The 22,316-nt window shown below is 41.2% G+C and overlaps 1 protein-coding gene across 4 annotated transcripts in view; it reads right to left on the minus strand.

Annotated features, from left to right (window-relative positions):
• The window catches only part of adam15 (ADAM metallopeptidase domain 15), a 104,908-nt gene that overhangs the window by 79,615 nt on the left and 2,977 nt on the right, over positions 1-22,316 (minus strand). For all 4 annotated transcript variants that reach the window (XM_084053199.1, XM_084053201.1, XM_084053200.1 and 1 more), the window contains one exon: positions 8,822-8,898. In XM_084053199.1, the coding sequence (XP_083909325.1) occupies positions 8,822-8,898 (77 nt within the window). The remainder of the gene's footprint in view (positions 1-8,821; positions 8,899-22,316) is intronic.

The following is a 22,316-nucleotide window of genomic DNA, read 5'->3' on the forward strand; positions in this document are numbered from 1 at the left end:
TTCAGACTCCACCTCACCCCCTAGCACTCACCTCTTCAGACTCCACCTCACCCCCTAGCACTCACCTCTTCAGACTCACCTCACCCCCTCGCATTCACCCCTAGCACTCTTCCCCCTACATATTATGTCTGCTCCTTCCTAACCAGGAGATTTTTTTGTTTTTGTCGCATTCCTAAGCCAATTATTTGATGACCGGTTGTATTTCCGGTAGGAGACTCAAAGAGTCTCTTTCCGCCGGTAATCAAATTATTGGCTTAGGAATGCGACAAAAAAATCTCCATGAATTCAATGCTTCATGGGATATGTAATTGATAGAAAAAAAGTATTTTTTTGGGTGAACTACTCCTTTAAGGATATAGGCCTACTACAAACAGAACAGTGTAATATGTCGGTACAGCAGCAGCTACAAGAGTAAAATAATAAAATAAACTAATGGATGATTACATATGATTATCTGTCTGTCTGTCTGTCTCTCACACACATCATATTTTCCTGTTAATCTATTCTTTGCTTTCCGTTGAAGTTCAGCGCAGAGTGAAACTTCCCCCTCGCTTTCTCCTCTCACTGCAACAGGAAGGGAAGGGCTCTGTGTGTGTGTGTGTGTGTGTGTGTGTGTGTGTGTGTGTGTGTGTGTGTGTGTGTGTGTGTGTGTGTGTGTGTGTGTGTGTGTGTGTGTGTGTGTGTGTGTGTGTGTGTGTGTGTGTGCGTGCGCGCGTTCTCCTAAAACATAAGTGTCACTTAAGAGTACTTCAATCAGTGTAACACAATGCAGTGTACTTGAACATGTGTCAACCGAGTAAATGAACCCTGAGGATTTCACAGTCAGGGCTGCAAACTGCATGTATGTGTTAAATGATATGTAATTACTGTACATGTATGAGTTAAATGACATGTTCATTACATGTACTAACATGTACGGTACATTGTGCAGTGAACTTATAGGCTCATTGAGCTGATGATTTTATTGAACTTATGATGTCATGGAGGGTGGGTCTGTGTTTGTGTGTTTCTGGGGCAACGGGCCAACAGGCCCGGTGACAAACAGTTAGTGGAGGAGGGAGGGGCTGAATGCGAAACTCACAAAAAAAACCTGCAAATTATTCACTTTACACCACTAAAAGTACAAATGATTCACTTTACACCACTAAAAGTACAAATGATTCACTTTACACCACTATAAACTACAAATGATTCACTTTACACCACTAAAAGTACAAATGATTCACTTTACACCACTAAAAGTACAAATGATTCACTTTGCACCACTATAAACTACAAATGATTTACACCATACAGCGCACTGTCCAATGCCAACCTCAGTAAGTCCATAGTTATAATATACCTATAATATACCGGATGGCCCAGCCCCCACCTATTCATTTCAATTAAATACTGTTTGTGTGACAACATTGTCCCTTTGGTTATGTGGCTTCAATTACATGCATTCTACTATGAATGACCTACCAAAGACTATAAAACAATTCCTATTCTCAAAATACAAGTGAACATAGTTTAACTCCTTGAACACCTTGACAGTAAAATCCTCTGAGCCCCGCCCCCACCCATCCTTTCTCTGTAAAGATACCTGTTGATGCTACTTAGCTTTATTCCAATATGTTTTCTATTGTATTTGTATTGTATTGTATTGTATTGTATTATTATATGTCTCACTTATGAATGGACCACAAGGGTAACTAGCCCCTGGGGCTTTTTGTGTTATCCTTTTAGCATAACATTTGACTGTACTACCTGCATTGTTAATAATCGTGTTAATAAAGTATTCAATCAATCAAGCAATACAAATTCAATTATGTTAATGTAATTACAACACATGTTCATTTGGTTCTGTGCGTTAAATAAACAATCTAATACATTGATAACTAGAAAATGTGCTCCTCGGAGCACAAGTCTCCGCCAGCAAATATTGGAATTTATTCCAAGATTGGAACTTTTTCTGCTAATATCTCCTGACTAAATGTTAGCTTGGCTGATGGCACTGATGTCACTTTGAAACATGCAACGCAATGTTTCGAAGTGATTCACCTATTTATAGGTATGTATTTCGTCATGCGTCTCGCTAGCCAATCAAAGCACACCCTTTCAACATATTGTCACGTGTCACGTGAAGCTTGACCAATGTTAGCTTGGTGGAACCAAAGGAAATCAAACGAAAACATATTCTCCACCATGCCTTCGGCCTGGCGGAGACAATAATGAATCAATACAGACGGATGGGTACAATGTGTACTCTGGCAAAGCCCCCGACCCTATGACTCAGACATATTGGACAAACCTCTAAAAGTTCAGGCCACTATGCGTAGCGGCCTGAACTTCTAGTTCAGTGGTTCTTCCAAGTGGTCCTTGGGGGGGTTCCAGGGGGTCCACAGCAAAATGAGTAAATATAGCATCATAATAACCTCATCCGAACCTATAGTGGGTTAAGTTAACAGTGCATGCTGACACACATGGATGTCATCAGCAGAGGTGTGGTGAGTGGGCGGGGCTGCACCCAGATGAATTGTACTAAAAATGGTTAGTCACAAAAAGGAAGGAAGGGAGGGAGGGAGGGAGGGAGAGAGGAAGGGTGTCGGAGGTTCATTCAGTGGTAAGACTATTGAAACTTAAATGTTAACTCCCTTCCTCTCCTCCCTCTCCTCTCCTCTCCTCTCCTCCTCTCTGCTCTTCTCCCCAACCTTCCCCTCCCCTCCTCTCCCCTCTCCTTTCCTCTCTCCCCAATATTCCTCTCCTCTCCCCTCCCCTCTCTTCTCCCCCTCCTCCCCTCTCTCCTCTCTTCTCCCCAACCTCTCCTCTCCCCTCTTCTCCCCAACCCTCCTCTCCTCTCCTCTCTCCTCCTCTGTTCTCCCCACCCTTCCTCTCCTCTCCTCTCCTCAACCTTCCTCTCCTCTCCTCCTCTACTCTCTCCTGCCAAACATTCCTCTCCTCTCCTCAACCTTCCTATCCCCTCTCCTTTCCTCTCCTCTCCTCTCCTCAGGCCGACAGGAAATGTGTTCATGGACAGAGAGATTAAAGACAAGAGATGAGAGGTGAGAGGGGGGTCCCAGTATGGTGTATGGGGTACATGGGGGTTTACGGGGGTCCCTGGCAGATGGGGGTCTGCCACAAAATACATATGAATCTGGGGGTCCTTGACATGAGATTTTTTTAGATTTCTACATAAAAACATAATAAATGAATAAGAACTATGTAGTGTATTTAGTGTGTGTTGTGAGGCGTTAATTTGAGTTTTAACAGCTGTAAAATCACTTCTGTTTAAGGAAATCACCTTGGCTGTTTGGCAGGTTGTGTGTGTGTGTGTGTGTGTGTGTGTGTGTGTGTGTGTGTGTGTGTGTGTGTGTGTGTGTGTATGTGTGTGAGAGAGAGAGAGAGAGGGAGAGGGGTGTGCGTTTGAGGTGTGTATTCTCAGATAAGGGGTGTAATTGTAGGAAGGAAACAGGAGCGTTGACATTATTTCACCAGGAACTTCCTGCGTCGTAATGATCTAACGAGCTGAGGGGCGGGGTCACCTCTAAAAGGGGGCGGGTACTTCCTGCGCAGCTGACAGGAAGTGTGAGGTCATTTCCCTAAAAGAAGCATGGCTATGCTAGAAGAAGGTACCCAGAAGTTAGGTGAAATACATTGGAGTCAATGAGAGCCGGCTGGACCAGCTTGTGAACAAACACTATTTCTGAACGACTGGGACTAAAATCGGTTCAGGAATATAAAAGAACTTTCACAAATTTCACAAGTTGTTTTCTAATTACTTGTGCACACTATGTAATTTTATTGAGGCATCTAAACAGCACCATGTATCGTTTCTGGCAAAGATGGACTTTGGCATGTTCAGAAATGTACTTTGTAGTCTTTAAATACATAAAAATAATTATACAGTGTACAAATCAAAATGCAAACACAGCAGAATACTGGACCGAGTATTTTACAAAGGTCTCAGTCGTTCAGCAATAGTGTTTGTTCATAAGCTGGTCCACCTGCCTCTCATTGACTGCAGTGCATTCCACCGAAGTTTCAGCTGCAGTTTGCCACCCAGTGTGACAAATCTGCCAGCTGGAATTGCTGGATAGAGTAAATTACATTATTTGGTGTCCTTTCCTTAATTTACCTTCCTTGCCAGCAACCAGGAAGTGACCTTAAAGACTCCACCCAGCAACGAAGGGTTATTTAAGAAGGAAGGGCCATCTACGTAATTTTCTCTGTCCGGCCATTCCAGCCAGCAGACTAATCGAACTGCAGCCGGGAGTAAGGGCTGCAGGGAAATTTTACTTGCCGATTAATTGTCACTCAAATATTTTGTTGAAAATGATTGGAACATTATGAATAAAAATGACTGTTTGGTGCTTCGTAAACAAAATATATGACAAATAACACATATTTAATTACTTTATACATAAAATAAACATAAATAGTGGAAATAGCCGATCTACAAGCTCAAAATGCGTCACATCGCTACACGTTTGCACATATCGAAAAGCAACACAACACAACACTGTAATAATGTTATTGAGGTATCTAAAAAGCACAGAGTACATTTCTGAACGTGCCAAAGTATCGCGAGACTGTCCATGCCAGCCTGAGCCAGCCTTACCGAGTCAGAAACGATGCATGGCGCTATTTAGAGGCCCAATAAAATGATGTAGTGCACCCAGAGTGACACTATACCTCCTAACCTCCTCAGAGTGAGACTATACCTCCTAACCTCCCCAGAGTGACACTATACCTCCTAACCTCCTCAGAGTGAGACTATACCTCCTAACCACCCCAGAGTGGCACTATACCTCCTAACCTCCTCAGAGTGAGACTATACCTCCTAACCTCCCCAGAGTGACACTATACCTCCTAACCTCCTCAGAGTGAGACTATTACCTCCTAACCTCCCCAGAGTGACACTATACCTCCTAACCTCCCCAGAGTGACACTATACCTCCTAACCTCCTCAGAGTGAGACTATTACCTCCTAACCTCCTCAGAGTGAGACTAGTACCTGCTAACCTCCTCAGAGTGAGACTAGTAGCTTCTAACCTCCCCCGAGTGACACTATACCTCCTAACCTCCTCAGAGTGAGACTATTACCTCCTAACCTCCTCAGAGTGACACTATACCTCCTAACCTCCTCAGAGTGAGACTAGTAGCTCCTAACCTCCCCAGAGTGACACTAGTAGCTTCTAACCTCCTCAGAGTGAGACTATTACCACCTAATCTGAGTTCCCAGAAGTTTTCGCCAGCTCTCGCATACAAACGGGAGTGGCGAGGAACTTCTGGGCCAGAGCCCTGGTATTTGTGGGCGGGATGTAGCTCCGACGCAATGCCTCCCAGACTAATTACCACATAACCTCCTCAGAGTGAGACTATTACCTCCTAACCTCCTCAGAGTGAGACTTTTACCTCCTAACCTCCTCAGAGTGAGACTATTACCTCCTAACCTCCTCATAGTGAGACTATTACCTCCTAACCTCCTCATAGTGAGACTATTACCTCCTAACCTCCTCAGAGTGAGACTAGAAGCCTTTAGCCTCCTCAGAGTGAGACTAGTAGCGTCTAACCTCCTCAGAGTGACACTAGTAGCGTCTAACCTCCTCAGAGTGAGACTAGTAGCTTCTACCTCCTCAGAGTGAGACTAGAAGCTTGTAACCTCCTCAGAGTGAGACTAGAAGCTTCTAACCTCCTCAGAGTGAGACTAGTAGCTTCTAACCTCCTCAGAGTGAGACTAATAGCTCTTAAAGGGGCTACACCATGAATTTCTTTTTTTTTTTAGGTTTTTAGTATTTTTTGGGCTCCCCAGTGTCTCTTGTACCCAAAAAAATATTTTTTTTTAACATTCAGTCATTCATGCTCATTTCATGGATTTCCTGAATGGGCGTGTCTGAACAGGCCATTTCAGAATGGCAGGGCAAGTGATGTCACTTGCCCTGATTTTGCATTGATGATGGCCAGACAGAATTGCTCAGTAGCTCCCCCCTGCCCAATAGGACGTTTTGGTATTGCAGCTGAAAAAGCTTGGAATGACAGACAGTCAGATTGTGAGAAAAAATATCTGGATGTTTTTTAGGCTTACAACCTGTTTAAAACGTATTAGGGGGCAATATTTATATATAATATATTTTTTTTAAATTCATGGTGTAGCCCCTTTAACCTCCTCAGAGTGAGACTAGTACCTCCTATAACCTCCTCAGAGTGGGACTAGCTCCTCCTAACCTCAGAGTGAGACTAGTAGCTCCTATAATCTCCTCAGAGTGAGACTAGTAGCTTCTAACCTCCTCAGAGTGAGACTAGAAGCTTCTTACCTCCTCAGAGTGAGACTAGTAGCTTCTAACCTCCTCAGAGTGAGACTAGAAGCTTCTAACCTCCTCAGAGTGAGACTAGTAGCTTCTAACCTCCTCATAGTGAGACTAGAAGCTTCTAACCTCCTCAGAGTGAGACTAGAAGCTTCTAACCACCTCAGAGTGAGACTAGTAGCTTCTAACCTCCTCAGAGTGAGACTAGTAGCTTATTACCTCCTCAGAGTGAGACTAGTAGCTTCTAACCTCCTCAGAGTGAGACTAGAAGCTTCTAACCTCCTCAGAGTGAGACTAGTAGCTTATTACCTCCTCAGAGTGAGACTAGTAGCTTCTAACCTCCTCAGAGTGAGACTAGAAGCTTCTAACCTCCTCAGAGTGAGACTAGTAGCTTCTAACCTCCTCATAGTGAGACTAGAAGCTTCTAACCTCCTCAGAGTGAGACTAGAAGCTTCTAACCTCCTCAGAGTGAGACTAGAAGCTATTAACCTCCTCAGAGTGAGACTAGTAGCTTCTAACCTCCTCATAGTGAGACTAGAAGCTTCTAACCTCCTCAGAGTGAGACTAGAAGCTTCTAACCTCCTCAGAGTGAGACTAGAAGCTATTAACCTCCTCAGAGTGAGACTAGTAGCTTCTAACCTCCTCATAGTGAGACTAGAAGCTTCTAACCTCCTCAGAGTGAGACTAGAAGCTTCTAACCACCTCAGAGTGAGACTAGTAGCTTCTAACCTCCTCAGAGTGAGACTAGAAGCTATTAACCTCCTCAGAGTGAGACTAGAAGCTTCTAACCTCCTCAGAGTGAGACTAGTAGCTCATAACCTACTCAGCCAATGTCTCTTCTACTATAAACTAAACTAAATACATCAGTATATCAGTTGCTGTCGGGCAGACACCTTGTATCTTCATATTTCAACGTACGTTTTTTAATGTCCTACTTTGTCATGCAAGCGTGTCACACAAAAGTAACAAATATAGCAGATCTATAAGCTCACAACACGTTGTCAAGAACAGCAGAAACTAGACGCGTCGCAATTGGCAATTGCAAAGTGTGGTTGCGCCGACGCCGTTCGGGACTCGAGCAATACGCCGGGAGGGATACCGTCGGAGACTGCGCCAATCACATTGTCACGTCACTCCTGAGATCGCTTGCGTTTCATTTTGAAGGGACTGACCCCCCCAAAAATCATGTTTTTGCATCAAACGGTGACATTTTGCGCATTTGTGGCGCACCCTATGGGTCAAAGTGGAAATGCTTTTGGGGACTCGTTGAGTAAACCACCCTCGACATGTGATTTAAATCTGGGATCGATTGGATGTTTCGTTTGTGATTTTTGCCATTTTTGGTGAAACGGGTCCCTCCCGCTAACTTTGGAAACAATTTACGGACGAACGGTAAGGATTATCATAATGCCGTTTGGATAGGTTTATCGCATGGGTCCATAGATCACGTGTACCGATTTGTGTGAGATTTGGGAAAAAATTGCAGGAAAAGGAGCAAAAAGTGTGTTTTGAAGAAAATTCAAAATGGCGGAAAATCTATCCAGACGCAAATGGGCGTGGCCTATATGGGGAGATGCGTCGTGATCCAAGGAATCCAGGGGAAAAGAAATTTGGATTTTACGACTTACGGTTCAAGAGTTATAGGCCAAAACGTAAAGGGGTTTGTTATAGCGCCACCATGTGGCCGATTGGTGTGATTATTTTCTTAATAATTTTGCAAAAAACTATTAACCTCCCCTCCAAATGTGGTAACTCTAGCTCTTACGGTTTCCGAGAAAAAAATACTTGAATGGGAGTTTTTGCAATTCCCATTAAAGTGGATGGGGAAATTTAATGCACTAATAAATCAATATCAAAAAAAATATCCTGACGCAAATGGGCGTGGCCTATATGAGGAGATGCGTCGTGACCCAAGGAATCCAGGTGAAAAGAAATTTTGATTTTAGGACCTACGGTTCAAGAGTTACGGGCCAAAACGTAAAGGGGGCTGTTATAGCGCCACCATAAGGCCGAATGGTGTGATATTTTTTTTAATAATTTGGAACTTAATTATGAATTTTCCCTCCAAATCTGATAACTCTAGCTCTTAAGGTTTCTGAGAAAAAAATACTTGAATTTGAGTTTTTTCACTTTTACATTAAAGTGGATGGGGCAATTTAATGCACTAATAAATTGATATCAATTAAACTATTCAACCAACCTCTTAGCAAAATACAAGCACACGATTCCCGATTTAGACGGTCATTTTGACATATGGCACAACATTGGGGGATGAAAACTGTGGGAGGAGATGCGGTTTGAAATAAAGTTTATCTATAAATAAATAAAGAAAGCTATAGAGTACTATAGTCTGGTTGCCCTGTTGGGCAACCACACTAATAAGTTCTGAATTATGTAATTTTGGTAGTTTTTGCCTGCCCATCCAGGACTATGTAACTGCCTTTATACTATGTAGCTGCCTTTATACTATATCTGACCGACCGACCGACCGGTCGCAGGCCTGCGTGTGCGTGCGTGCATGCGTGCGTGCGAACCTGTAGAGCTTGGCTCAGGCTCCTCTTGTGTCCGTCCACCATGCAGAAGGGTGTGGTTCTCTCTCCATGCTGTGAACCTGGAACACACACACACAGACACACACACACACACACACACACACACACACACACACACACACACACACACACAGAAAAATAAATAAACAGAGATGGCTAGGGCTTCAAGATCATTTGTCCCTACAAGTATAGGACTCCTGAACAAACAGGCCCCATCTCAGTTCTGTGCATAAAATGTAATGTGATGCCTCTTGAACCATGACTGGTTGCCTTGTCTAGTTTGATGTATTTTGTAATTATGTTATGTGTTTGTGATTTTTTTGTATCCTGATGGCTGCTTGGCACAAAATGAATTTCCGCAAGGACAAATAAAGTATCTATCTATCTAAGATAATCCACTTTAAATTCTCAAAATCGTCATTGGAACATTATGAATACAAATTTAATTTCTGTTCCTAGCTCCTCCTAACCTCAGAGTGAGACTAGTAGCTCCTATAATCTCCTCAGAGTGAGACTAGTAGCTTCTAACCTCCTCAGAGTGAGACTAGAAGCTTCTTACGTCATTGGAACATTATGAATACAAATTTAATTTCTGTTATCCGTTTAGGCTTTGTAATCAAAAATGGAATGTAAAAATAGCGGAAATGGCAGATCACGCAAAAATAATTGCGATTATCTCAAATAATTGCGATTTGGCAATCATGTAATAACTAGAAAAAACCTCTAGAGTTTGACACCTATGTGCCACTGCCGATAGATATGGCCATATATGCTCCGTGACATCGTGTCTACTGTATGTTGGATTTGAACCACAAACAGAGCCAATATATCAGCATTATTGTCATTATTATAGTCCACGTGCGCAATCTTTGTGGTCCCCCAAAAGGGCTCGCTTCCCCGAACCACCAGCGAATGTGAAAACCTGCGAAACATGCCAATAGGCTCTATTAACAGCAGCCATATTATGAAGACATTCACAGTTGTTGCCAATGATACTAATGAAGGCTCTGTTCCATTCTGGTCAAACAGAGTCAGGGTGCTAATATTGTGCATGTTGGCTCACTGGAAACACCAGTGGGTCTACAGTTGGGGTCCAGGGACCATCATGGGCTTCCAAATGGCTCGTGGAAACCACTGTGCTAGACTAAATGGAACAGAGCCTTCATTAGTGTCATTGGTAACACCTGTGAATGTCTTCATAATATGGCTGCTGTGAATAGAGCCTATTGTAATATAGGATAATTGTGACAGGCCTATTTGGATGTAAAACAAGTGTCCATATACACATCGAATGGGCAGCCCATTTCATTAATGAACACAATATCTGGGGTGTTTGGAATATCTTGCAATGAATTGACATGCGTGTCATTGTGATCAAACCAGTCCAGTTTTACACTACCGCGTTTATACATCTTTGTATAAGTGAGTGGCACTTACTGAATCAGAATCAGCTTTATTGTCACATCACAGGTTTACAGAAGTAAAAAAGTGGGTGAAATTTGTTTTCGTTCCCATTGTATCGTTATTTCCATAGAAAAAAAGAAGGGGAAGAAGAGGGGGGTGGGGAGAAAGTGGGAAAGGAGATGACTGGATTCATGATACTGTACATTGTTACAGTTCAGATTTAAGCTTTAGAGCCTCAGAGAGACTTTGAAGAACAGACTCCATTGTCTAAAAAGCCAGTCATGGATGGACAATCAATCAATCACTATGCAGGCATTTGGTGAGAAAAAAGGGGGTGAACAAATGTTTATACTGTTTATAAAAGTCAACTCTATCACAAATACAAAGTCCTAAGAGATCCAAGTAGTGGAAAGTCTTTTTCAAATGTGTTCTTAGCCATTGCCTGGCACCACATGTTTGGGTCTTAAAATAATATTTTTAAGTACTTTACTTTTAAGTAAAACATGAACAATGCTGGTCATCATCTGTTGAAGATAGTCGTGTTTCAGCATTTAGGACAGTGACCAGTGACCTTCCTCATTAGGGGCAGTTGAGCGCATCTACGCTTATTAGGGAGACAGAGACACCTGCATTCAGATTTGATATTCACCTTGACTTGACCACAACATTGTTCCACCTCCCTTTCCCCTTAAATTTAGCAGTGGTGGACAGTAACGGAGTAAATGTACTTGAGTACTGTACTTGAGTACTAGGAAGGCTGTAAAGTACTGAGTACTTTTAAGCCCACTCCACATCCACAACGATGATTCGCCATGCAACTCCTTGCAACATATATGGAACTACTTGCAACCATTTCCCCCAATGGCAGTTGCAAGGAGTTGCATTGGTGCGGTTGACCTTAAAACGATTTTGTAGCAAGGAGTTGCGACTAATTGCCTTGGTGCGGTCTGGTCTTTAGGTTGGCTGTTTTCTTGTCTTCCCTAAAATGCAATTGGCCTAACTTCTGCTCTCACACTGACCGTGTTTCTGTCTTCCCCTTCTGCTCGCCTCTTTGTTACATCTTGTATGGGTGTATAGGAGTAAAAGTATTTAGTTCTGGTTCCTCAGTAATTTCTATGTTTTTGTATGGTGTTTCTGCAGGCTTTGTATAACGTAGTGGTTCTACAAGCACAGTGCCGAGTTACAGTACTTCTCTGAAACAAGAGTTACAAGGTCCTATAAATTCATTGTGAAAACATTACAGCAATTCATTGATCTAAAAATTAAGAAATGTACTTTTACTTGTACTTTAAGTATTTTTCAAAGCATGTACTTTGGAATACTTAAGTATATTTAAAAGCAATGACTTTTTTACTCTTACTTTAGTAACATTTTGACTGAGCTACTTTTACTTATAGTGGAGTAAATTTGACCAAGGAGTTTCTGTACTCTAAAGAACTTTGCACACAGGGTGCGATTAGTCAATCAGTTTTTACCGCATGCGAAAAAACGCACAAATCGAACTGGGTTGAACGTGCGGCTTCGCATCGCCGCACGGTGTGTGCATGAGGTCATTGAGAACCATGTGTTGATTAAAAAAATTATATTGTCCGTTTTTTCCGTGCGAAAAATCGCACCCTGTCTGCAAAGGCCTTTACTCAAGTACTGGGGTCGAGTACTTCGTCCACCTCTGAGGAGATCAAACAAGAGTGACCCTTAACGGGGTCACGAATGAGAACCTAAAAGCCACTATAGGCAGGTGTCATCTCAAATTCTGGTAAATATATGTAACACTTGCTCTCTCAAACACACACACACACACACACACACACACACGCACACACGCACACACACACACACACACACACACACACACACACACACACACACACACACACAGGCCTGTCACAATTATTACATCATTGCATAATTATTTGAGATAATTGCAATTATTTTGCATAATCATCATAATCGTTTCCATGTTGAGAAAGGTTCATACATTTTGAAACAACATTGTGGAAATAGCAGATCTTCAAGCCATGCGACGCGTTGTGAGCTTGTAGATCGAGTATTCCCACTAATTTGTAACAACATTTTGAGTATAAAATATTAAATAAGGCATCATTTGGCATAAACCTTTCATTTGGATTATTGGTGTCAGTCATTGTCATTTATTTGTGTTTTTTTGTCATATTTGCCCGCATGCAATTTTTGTTTACAAGGCTTAAAAGCCACACAATAAAAATGTTGTTAATTGCAATTACGGTATTTGTATGGCTTCATCATTAAGTACAATTCCATAATTGTGACAGCCCTACACACACACACACACACACACACACACACACACATCACTTCCTTCCCAGGTGTTACTAATGATACTAATGAAGGCTCTGTTCCATTTAGTCTAGCACAGTGGTTTCCACGACCCCCACAACTCTGAGAGTGTACAAATGGAACCAAATGGACCCTTACGTGTCCATTTGGTTCCATTTGTACACTCTCAGAGTTACACACCTGTAAGGGGCCATTTGGAAGCCCATGAGGGACCCTGGACCCCAACTGTAGACCCACTGGTCACTGGTGTTTCCAGTGAGCCAACATGCACAATATCAGCACCCTGACTCTGTTTGACAAGAATGGAACAGAGCCTTCATTAGTATCATTGGTAACACCTGTGATTCTGTGAATGTCTTCATAATATGGCTGCTGTGAATAGAGCCTATTAGGGGTTCAGTGTCTCGCTCAAGGACACTTCGACACTAACTCAGGGGGAGCCCGGGATCCAACTGGAAACCTTGCAGGTTTCCAGATCGCAAAAAAAAAAGTAAAAGTACTGAAAATTGGAGATACTCCAGTACAGTAAAAAAAAAAAAAAAAAAATCTAAATTGTACTTAAGTACAGTAATTGAGTGAATGTACTTAGTTACTTTACACCACTGGACATGAAAAGGTTTGAGAGCCACTGCATTAAATATCCAGTCACAAACACAGTAGGATATCCCATCGGACAAATGCCGGGATTTCTCTTTTTTTTTCTTTTTGCCGTGACCAGTAGTCTAGAGGTCAGTCTGCTGACTCATTTGGCAGGTGACCAGGTCAACCATTGTTCTGACATTGTTTTAATTGTCACATCAAACAGTAGTGGTGCATTCTGTTCCCTCTGGGCTTCCGTTCTCTCAAGAACATTCATAATTATTTAAGCACAAAGGAACTGGAACCTCCGTTCCTGCTAACATTATAGCAGTGGTGGAAAAAGTACTCACATTTTTTACTTGAGTAAAAGTATCAATACTGAAATGCCGAAATGCTCTGTTACAAGAAAAAGACCTGTGTTCAAAATGTTACTTGAGTAAAAGATATAGAGTAAAAAAGACCTCAAAATTGTACATAAGTATAGTACTTGAGTAAATGTACTTACAGTAGTTACTTTACACCACTGCCTTATAGCACACCCCAACCATCTATGGTCTCTGTCGGGTGGTAACCTCATACGTCCAAAACTGTTACTTTTCAAGATTGAAATTCAAAAGTAGCAAACGTAGCAGATCTACAAGCTCAAAACAGGTTTTTTTTTTTTTTTTTGAAAAATGTATTGGAGGATAAACCCCTTGAGATGCAGCATCTCGTCTTCCAGGGGGTCCTCAGGCACAACACACAAACATTGATACAAAACAATCACATAACATTCAACAACAACAAAACATACACATAGGGGCTCTCACACCATCCCATATGAAAAATATAAATCAAAAGCAAGAACAGTTAGATTTTAGGGAATCAAGCAGAGATATTTTGAAAACAGAAAATGAAATAATTGATCTAAGTAAAGTGGATAAATTGTTCCAATCAGAAGGTGCTTTAAACTTAAACGAACGTCTCCCAATTTCTTTGTTTCCAGATTGATGGAAGTTGACAAGTAGATAGGGACAAATTAAATAAATCTGCAAGAGGGAAGATGAGAACTTGAGAAGCTAATTTAATAAACTTGGCCTCTAATCCGTCTGGACCAGAGGCACATCCAACCTTAAGTTCTGAAATAACTTGTGAAATTTCCGTAGGTAATATTCGTCTAAATGCAAATGAACCATTAATAGGACTACTAACATGATTATTTAAATAAGGAGAATCAAAAGAATAAGAATTACTAACAGAGGAAAAATAACGATTAAACACATCAGAGATAAGAGCAGGGTCGTGGACAACTTCATCATTTACACGAATCTGCGGAACAGAGTTTTTCCTTGGATTAAGAATACTATTCAACTTATTCCAAAACTGTTTGGGATTTTTGAAATCTTGTGAAAGTCCATTCCTATGAAAATTAGCCTTGGCATTTCTGGTCTGTGTCTTACAAATATTTCTCAAATGTTTGTAAGAGTCCCAGTCAACTGGGTCCCTAGTAGATCTGTATTTTTCCCAAGCCGTATCTCTACGTTTAAAGAGACCTATGAGATCTGAATTGATCCATGGTAAATGTCTACCTTTAACTCTTACTGTTTTCCAAGGAGCATGTTTATCAATAACTCTCACAAATTCATCTAAAAGAAAGTTCGAGGCATCCTCAACAAAAGGAATCAACTGAAACCTATTCCAGTCCACTGAAACAACATCCTGAATAAAAGGCTTCCAGCATGGACCCGTTTTGTTATTGTCATTATTCCATTTCTTCTTCTGCACTTTTGGCAGTTCTGGCTGAACCGTGCATACGCTTTTTACGAAACTCGGCCATATGGTAGATGGTCATGAAAAACGATCAAGAAATAATTCTCACAATCTTTCGTCAAAAGGTGGCGCTATAGCACTCAATTGAAAAATGCCAACTTTGAACAGGTACAACTCATGCCCTATTTGACCTACAGCCATCAAACTTCAATACACATATGCGTCTCCTCATGCTGAACAACTTTCACACTCTGACTTTTGACCTCTGACCTTTAGATCTCCCACCATTTTGAATTATATGAAAAACAGTTAAAACCTATCTCCTCCTGGGATTTTTGAGTAATTTGCACGAAACATTTTACACATGAACTTTGGACCTATGCCGACCAAACGGTGCAAGCGGATTTTTTCTAAGTGAAAAAAATGAAGCTTTAATGAGCCAATGAATATTGCAGTTTTATGACAATTATTCATCTGCCCCTAACACATACATGCAGACTTACCATTCTTTGAAACTTTGCAGAAATGTAAAGGGCCATTCCAAATATCACTGAAACCAATCTTACTCCAATTGGTCAAACGGGGGCGCTATAGCAATTTTTTGAAAATGCAAACTTTAAACAGGCAAAAGTCATGCCTCGTTTGGCCGACAGCCATTAGACCTGCTTACACATGTGCCTTGACTAATGAGGAACACATCTATCACGTTGACCAGTAAGCACCGCCCTTAGATTGTCCGCAATCTTGAGCAGTTTGAAATTTTTACAATCATAATAATCAGGCATGCAAACGGCCCCGAAGTGAAAAGAGTGACAACATGTTTTTTTTTCGGGTCAGGTGTCATACTATTTGGATTCAAAACGGCTATTGTAGCTGAAAAGCTACAAGTTTGCATGTCTGAATAATGCAAAAACAGAATTATTTGTTTGCATTTTCTTTTTTTCTCCTCCATATATTTTCATAATAAAAAAAGTGCGTATCGTATCGTATCGAAATCGTATCAAAGTTGTGAGCCAAATATCGTATCGTTTCGTGAAATTAGTGTATCGGCACACCCCTAATGATCAGTGTGATCTCTTTTTTCAGAGGTTTGTCTGTTGGTCCAATAGCTTCCCACTTAAGTGTATGTCTCACAACCTCAAGGTCACAGGTTCAAGCCTCACTTGGTGCAGACTTCATCTAAGTTGCATTTCACACAACATGACTGTCAATGAATACATCTGCAATTGTTAAAGATAACATGAAATACTTAATTGAGTGTTTTTTACATACTTCATTGTGAAAATAGCTGATCTACAATCTCACAACTTTTCAGATAGCAATGAGAGTATGTTTTTTCAATGTATAACATACTTCATTGTGAAAATAGCCGATGTACAATCTGACAACTTTTAATGGTTTGTGAGCTTGTAGATCGGCTACTTTCACTAGTTTTGGTTCTGAGGAGATGTACAATTTCTTCATTGGTAAATGGTTTGTGAACGAGTGATCTTAGTGTTAGTGAAACAGGGGCTTGGGTCATGACAGAAGGCAAGAGTTTGTGATCCTCAACAGACAATATCAGCCTGGACAAAGCTATAGCACTATAGGTAGTGTTGCAGCTACCTAAGAGTGCCTCACGACCGCAAGGTTGCCGGTTCAAGCCTCACTTGATGCAGACTCATTTAAGTTGAATTGCAAAAAACATGACTCAATCTATTCCGTTTCCATGTCTCTCTCTCTTCAATCTATTCCGTTTCCATGTCTCTCTCTTCAATCTCTCTCTCTCTCTCTCTCTCTCTCTCTCTCTCTCTCTCTCTGTCTCTGTCTCTCTCTCTCTCTCTGTGCAAGAGAAGTATATGTAGCTCAAGTATTATAATTAACCATTTCAATACTAGAGGAAGTGCCATTTAGAACTTAAATGGCTATTCTACAGTAAAGCCTACATTAACAGAATTAATTACAGAAGAAATAGTTGCAGTAGAATATTTAATTGGGAAGTAAAAAGGGGAGGGGAGGGGGGAGTGGGTGATAAATAATAGTGATAATATTAGTATTAACAATGTCAACATTGATGACATCCGTCCCACTAATAGTAGTAAATAATAATAACAACAATAATAATACTAATGGAAAAGCAAAATCATCTTCAAGAAGGAAAAGAAAACAAGTCAACATCTTAGTATGGTACTGACCTAATTTCTTCACTCTTAATTCCCCTCTCCATAGATATCATATAGGTGTTCCCTCAAAATATAGTCTGCCTCAAATAAAAAGAGAATAACTAAGAATACATATCTGCACAATGCAGCAAAAACATATGCTTATATTAATAAAGGAGGGAGGAAAAGTCTCTAAAGTTTCCACATAAAATAAAATGAAAAGGCATTTTCAACCGCAACGTAGCGGAAGATAGTTAGAAAAAAAAAAGAAAAAAAAAGAAAGTCCTCTTTGCATCGATAGGACATATGGTATGTTACGACACTTTGCTTTGTGCCGCGTTCTGAGCTTGTAGATCTACTACTTGTAATGCTTTTGTGTGACGCTCTAGATAGGCTATGATCAAGTACCTCCTGTGAGTGAGTAGTGGTCTATAATGTATTACCCTAACAGGTCAGCTGAGCCACATTATGAAGGATCAATCTGAAATGCACATTTTTTTTGCAGTGCCCTTTGATTATAAAATGCGTTCAAACGCAATTGATCATTGAGAAACCATTACGCACGCAGCATGCGCAAATGGTAATGTAGGTAATTAATGTATTTGTGCAAGATGACCCTGCTACTACTGTATATATAATGTGTATATTACTCGTGGTTCATGTTCAAATAGCTCAATCCAAAATATAATGCTGTAGGCCTAAGTCTTAGGCTGTATTTACGCACCTGCTTGTAATTAATGCTTAAACCGGTATTTTTTATCAGATGTCCGATAAATTTGAATCATTCCGGACATTGGGACCAGCAGATTACAATCCTATAGCGCGACCCCTGGTATAGACCACATTGCTTAGCAGAGTTCAGTGATGCAAATGCATGTCAAGTTGGTCAACAGATTGTATTATTCTCCAATGCAATAACAGTACTGAAATGAAGGCTACACTATAAGGGCATTAATGGGAGCCCTTTTTTTTTTTAACACATCGAGTGCCATAAACGGTCCGGACCGTTTTTGAGAATCCAAACGAGGAGTGCCGAAAATGGTCCGGACCGTTTTTGACCCAATTCTATTTTTATACGTGGGGCCCACGTGGGGTGCTAAAACGAAACTTTGGGATCATCCAAGGAGTTTCTGAGAAGGATAGGCTGGATGTGGTTCCATGTCAAAAATCCTTCCGGTCGGCGTTTCCAATGTTATCTCCTTGACTAAAAGCTTAATATCTCCATTTCTTTTTAACATGGTGGAAGCGAGCCGTTTTCGATCGGCGATCACTCTGCAATAGAGGATCGTGTTGGAAATATTATTGTTCCAGGCATTAGGCGGGGCCCTCCGCCGTCTCGCACGCACTCTTTGTTTACATGCACTTCCGTGTCGGGGCTTCTACAGCACGAAACGTATAACGTAAGTGGATGGAAGAAATGCAGGCACTGAACGTATAATATTTTAATAAACCTCTGGCACCCAATGTGTTAAGTAACTAAAAAGTTACTTTTCACAGTAACGCATGTTACGACCCGACCTAGGGGAGCCTATGGTCGCAACACAAAGGTGGACTCCCTCCTTCCCAGTCCCCAAACAGCCAGACAACACAGGTTCAAAATCCCAAACACTGAGGATGTATTTACTAATTTAAGATAAAAGTCATTTATTGTAAGTCGCTTTGGATAAAAGCATCTGCTAAATGACTGTAATGTAATGTAATGTAATGACAACATCTACATATTACCTCAGGGTGGGATTTACAAAACAACTACTAATACATAAGATATTCCTCACCCCCACACACAAATCTTTGAACACATAAACATTAACACATTACAGCACACTGGTGTTTGGAGGCTGGCTAGGAGAAAGGCATCTTAACTTCTGGAAGCAGGAAGCTTTATAGTGAAGCCCAAGTAGACAGGAGCCAATCACCTGCGAGAATCCACACACTAGTTAGCCAATCACACTCAGCCACACTCAGCCACCACTCAGTTACCATTCACACCAGCTGGTACTGAAATCACTCACCACTCATTTACAAACACACACCAATGAGGGGGGAAACACAGGAAAATACATAATATGACCCTAGGGTCATAACACCTCCCCGCTAAGATCAAACATTTATCATTTAAATTTAAAACAAAACAAAAACACAAAAACATGCTCAATTCACTCCCTCCTATCTCTCCTCCAAGACCTTCTCTCCTAATGTCTCACCGAGACCCCTTTCCCATATCTCCAGACTCCCTCTTCCCTACTGCTGTCTCTACTGAGACCTCCGTTTCCTGTCTCCACTGAGACTCCCTCTTCCCTACTACCATCTCTACTGAGACCTCCGTTTCATATCTCTAGAGACTCCTTCCCTCCTAATGTCTGCAAGAGACCTCATTGAAATTGCCCTCACTCCTAATGCCTTCCACTAAGACTTCTTCCTAATAGCTGAATTAAGGCATCACAACCAAATTCACAAGAACACTGAATCTACACAAAATCACAACTTCACAGAACTACATAAAACATAAATTCATCAAATGTCTAAAAAAAAAAAAAAAAAAAACGCAAAAATCTAAAACTATTACATCATTTCACAATCTCCATATTGCTGGTTGGCACACGCATACAAACAGCAGTGATGTTGCTAGGTTTTCAATGTAACGGGTCCTGGGACCCAAGGGTGGTCTTTTAGATGGGTCCCAGGGACATTGTATGAGTCCCACAAAAATTCACACCTTACGTGGTGCTTGGACCCGTTCGGTGCCCCCTGGGGCGGTTTTGTCACCGGGGGGGATGAATCTGTAGTATTAGCACACCTTATGGTAAGAAATATTAGTAGTGGACAAAGGTGGATTTAACATAGCTTTGACCAATAGAATACATTTAATCAGAACCTTTTAATCATTATTATTATTTTATTTTGTATTATTTATGAATGTAGAATTTATTTTTACTATTTATTGTGTAGCAATAAAAGACTGAAAGCACTGGCTTACAGTGGAATTATTGGCAACTAAATAAATAGGAATTCAAGAAATCATGAAGACAAATACTGACAATGCCTATGAACATTGGCTTGCAGTTATTGCACATAGCCAAAATATAATAATATTAGGCTTGTCATTGAGAAAGGAAAATAAAGTTGTCTTTTTGAGGAGAAGTGGAACCTTATAAGTCACTTTAAGTTTAGCATGAGGGAGAGGGTCTACCTAGCCTGACACTCAGCCTGAATTTTCATTTCGTTTCACTCCATTATTCAGTCTGAAAGCCCTCTCAATGCAGCCGATTTCTGAGATGGGGGCGTGGCCAAAGTGGGACTCCACTATGAACCAACGCGATTGGTTCATACTGGATTATCCCGATCCCAATTTGTCAGTACAGATTTTCAACCGAGAAACACCCGCCTTCGACAGCGTCACCAGACCCTGAATGCGAAGCAAAGGATTCAGGGGGTGGAGCCAGGCTAGGGTCTACCCTCTTCAGGGAATTAATTGATATGATATCTCTAGGCTACAGAAAACATTCAGTTGGCTATTAAACATACACAAGACACAGACGATAGACAACCGGTTACTTACAGCTGCCATAGGGCGGCCATAGCTGAGTGGTTAGTGAGCCCGCCTAGGAGCCAGAGGCCCTGGTTGCCAAATCAGGGTCAAATGCATAGGCTCAACGAGCCATCGTTAACCTGCTAATGTTACACAGCTGATTGGCAATATGCGTTAAACGCATCCACCACATCGCTCTGATAGCCATATTGGACAGAAATTGGGCCCCTTCCTTGCTTACTTCACAGGTGTTACCAATGACACTAATGAATTCAATTCAATTCAATTCAATTTTATTAAAGTGTCAAATCACAACAAGTTGTCTCAAGACACTTTACATGTAGAGAAGAGACCCAACATCCCACCCTGAGCAAGCAATTTTGCGACAGTGGCAACGAAAAACTCCCTCTTAATTCAACAGGAAGAAACGTCAGGCAGACCCTAGGCTCTAGGGCGGGGGCCTTCTGCCTCGACCGTGTTGGGGGAAAGAAGAGAGAGAGAAAGGGAGAGACAGAGGAGAGACAGAAAGAGATACAGTGCAAGCAGTAACAATAACAATAATAGCAAATATAATAGTGTAAGATACTAGCATATGATAGTATAATATAGTACAGCAATAGTGTGTATGCAGTATATAATGGAATAATATAAAAATGTTTAAGATAATATAATATGCGGTATAGTGTAGTAAATGGAACAGAAGGCTCTGTTCCATTTAGTGTAGCAGAGTGGCTCTCAGAAACTTTCTAATTTCAAGTTACACCCTCTCAAGGAACCATGAGGGTCCCTGGACCACACTTTGAGACCCACTAGTATTTCTAGTGATCCAACATACACAATATCAGCACCCTGACCCTGTTTGACCAGAATGGAACAGAGCCTTCATTAGTAGCATTGGTAACACCTGTGAAGGAAGTAAGAAGAGGCCCAATTTCTCTCCAAAATGGCTGCTGTGCATAGAGACTATTCCTTGTACAAGCGCAGAGCCCAGCGCCTGCCAGGATGTTAGAGAGAACTCACTAACACTCTGGACCAGGGCTAAGTGAGAGCCTACAGATGGTGCTGATTACCTTATATATAAGGATACATATATCAAATATATATATTATGGAATATATTATAATCCATAATGATGCGTGCAGCTATAGCCTAGTCAATGCTGTGACTGTCGGTCCGTCAATCACGGAGAATTTAAAGGCAGTAAGTGCGTCACCAGGCTTCTCAGACGGTCCATGCAGTTGAAGTTACTTTTACTTTAGTGACAGACAACAGCATTGCAAAAGCTGATGCAGGCTACAGAAACAAAAACTGCCTATAAACATCCCTATTATTTTAGCCAGTTCCAAAGAAAAATCACCCCCCTCTGTCCTTTGCATATGTTGCTGAAAAGACAGTACAACTTCGGCACGGACGGTGTGTGTGTTGTCTTCTCCCATACAGACAGTAAGTCCTTATTGCAGTAGGCAGCTTCCAACGACAACTCAAAAAGACGTTGTGATCATATCATCCATCCACACCACTGGTTTAATTCCTGTGCCTACAGACGTCTTGTAATCTTTCTATCCAGCTGAAGCCTATTAAAGCTCACTAAGACTTGTCCGAAAGTTTAATAAAGTCCACTGAGCAACAGAGAGCAGTTTAACATTTTACGTCCCAGAGGTTAAAACAAGCCAAAACAGTGACATAAGGTAATATTTTGCCTTTGATATCATTGAAAGGCAAGAGACTAGACTAGAGAGACATAAGGTAAATGTATCAC

Source organism: Gymnoscopelus microlampas (genome assembly GCF_963454915.1).
Source record: "Gymnoscopelus microlampas genome assembly, chromosome: 3".
Classification (NCBI taxonomy): Eukaryota; Metazoa; Chordata; class Actinopteri; order Myctophiformes; family Myctophidae; genus Gymnoscopelus; species Gymnoscopelus microlampas.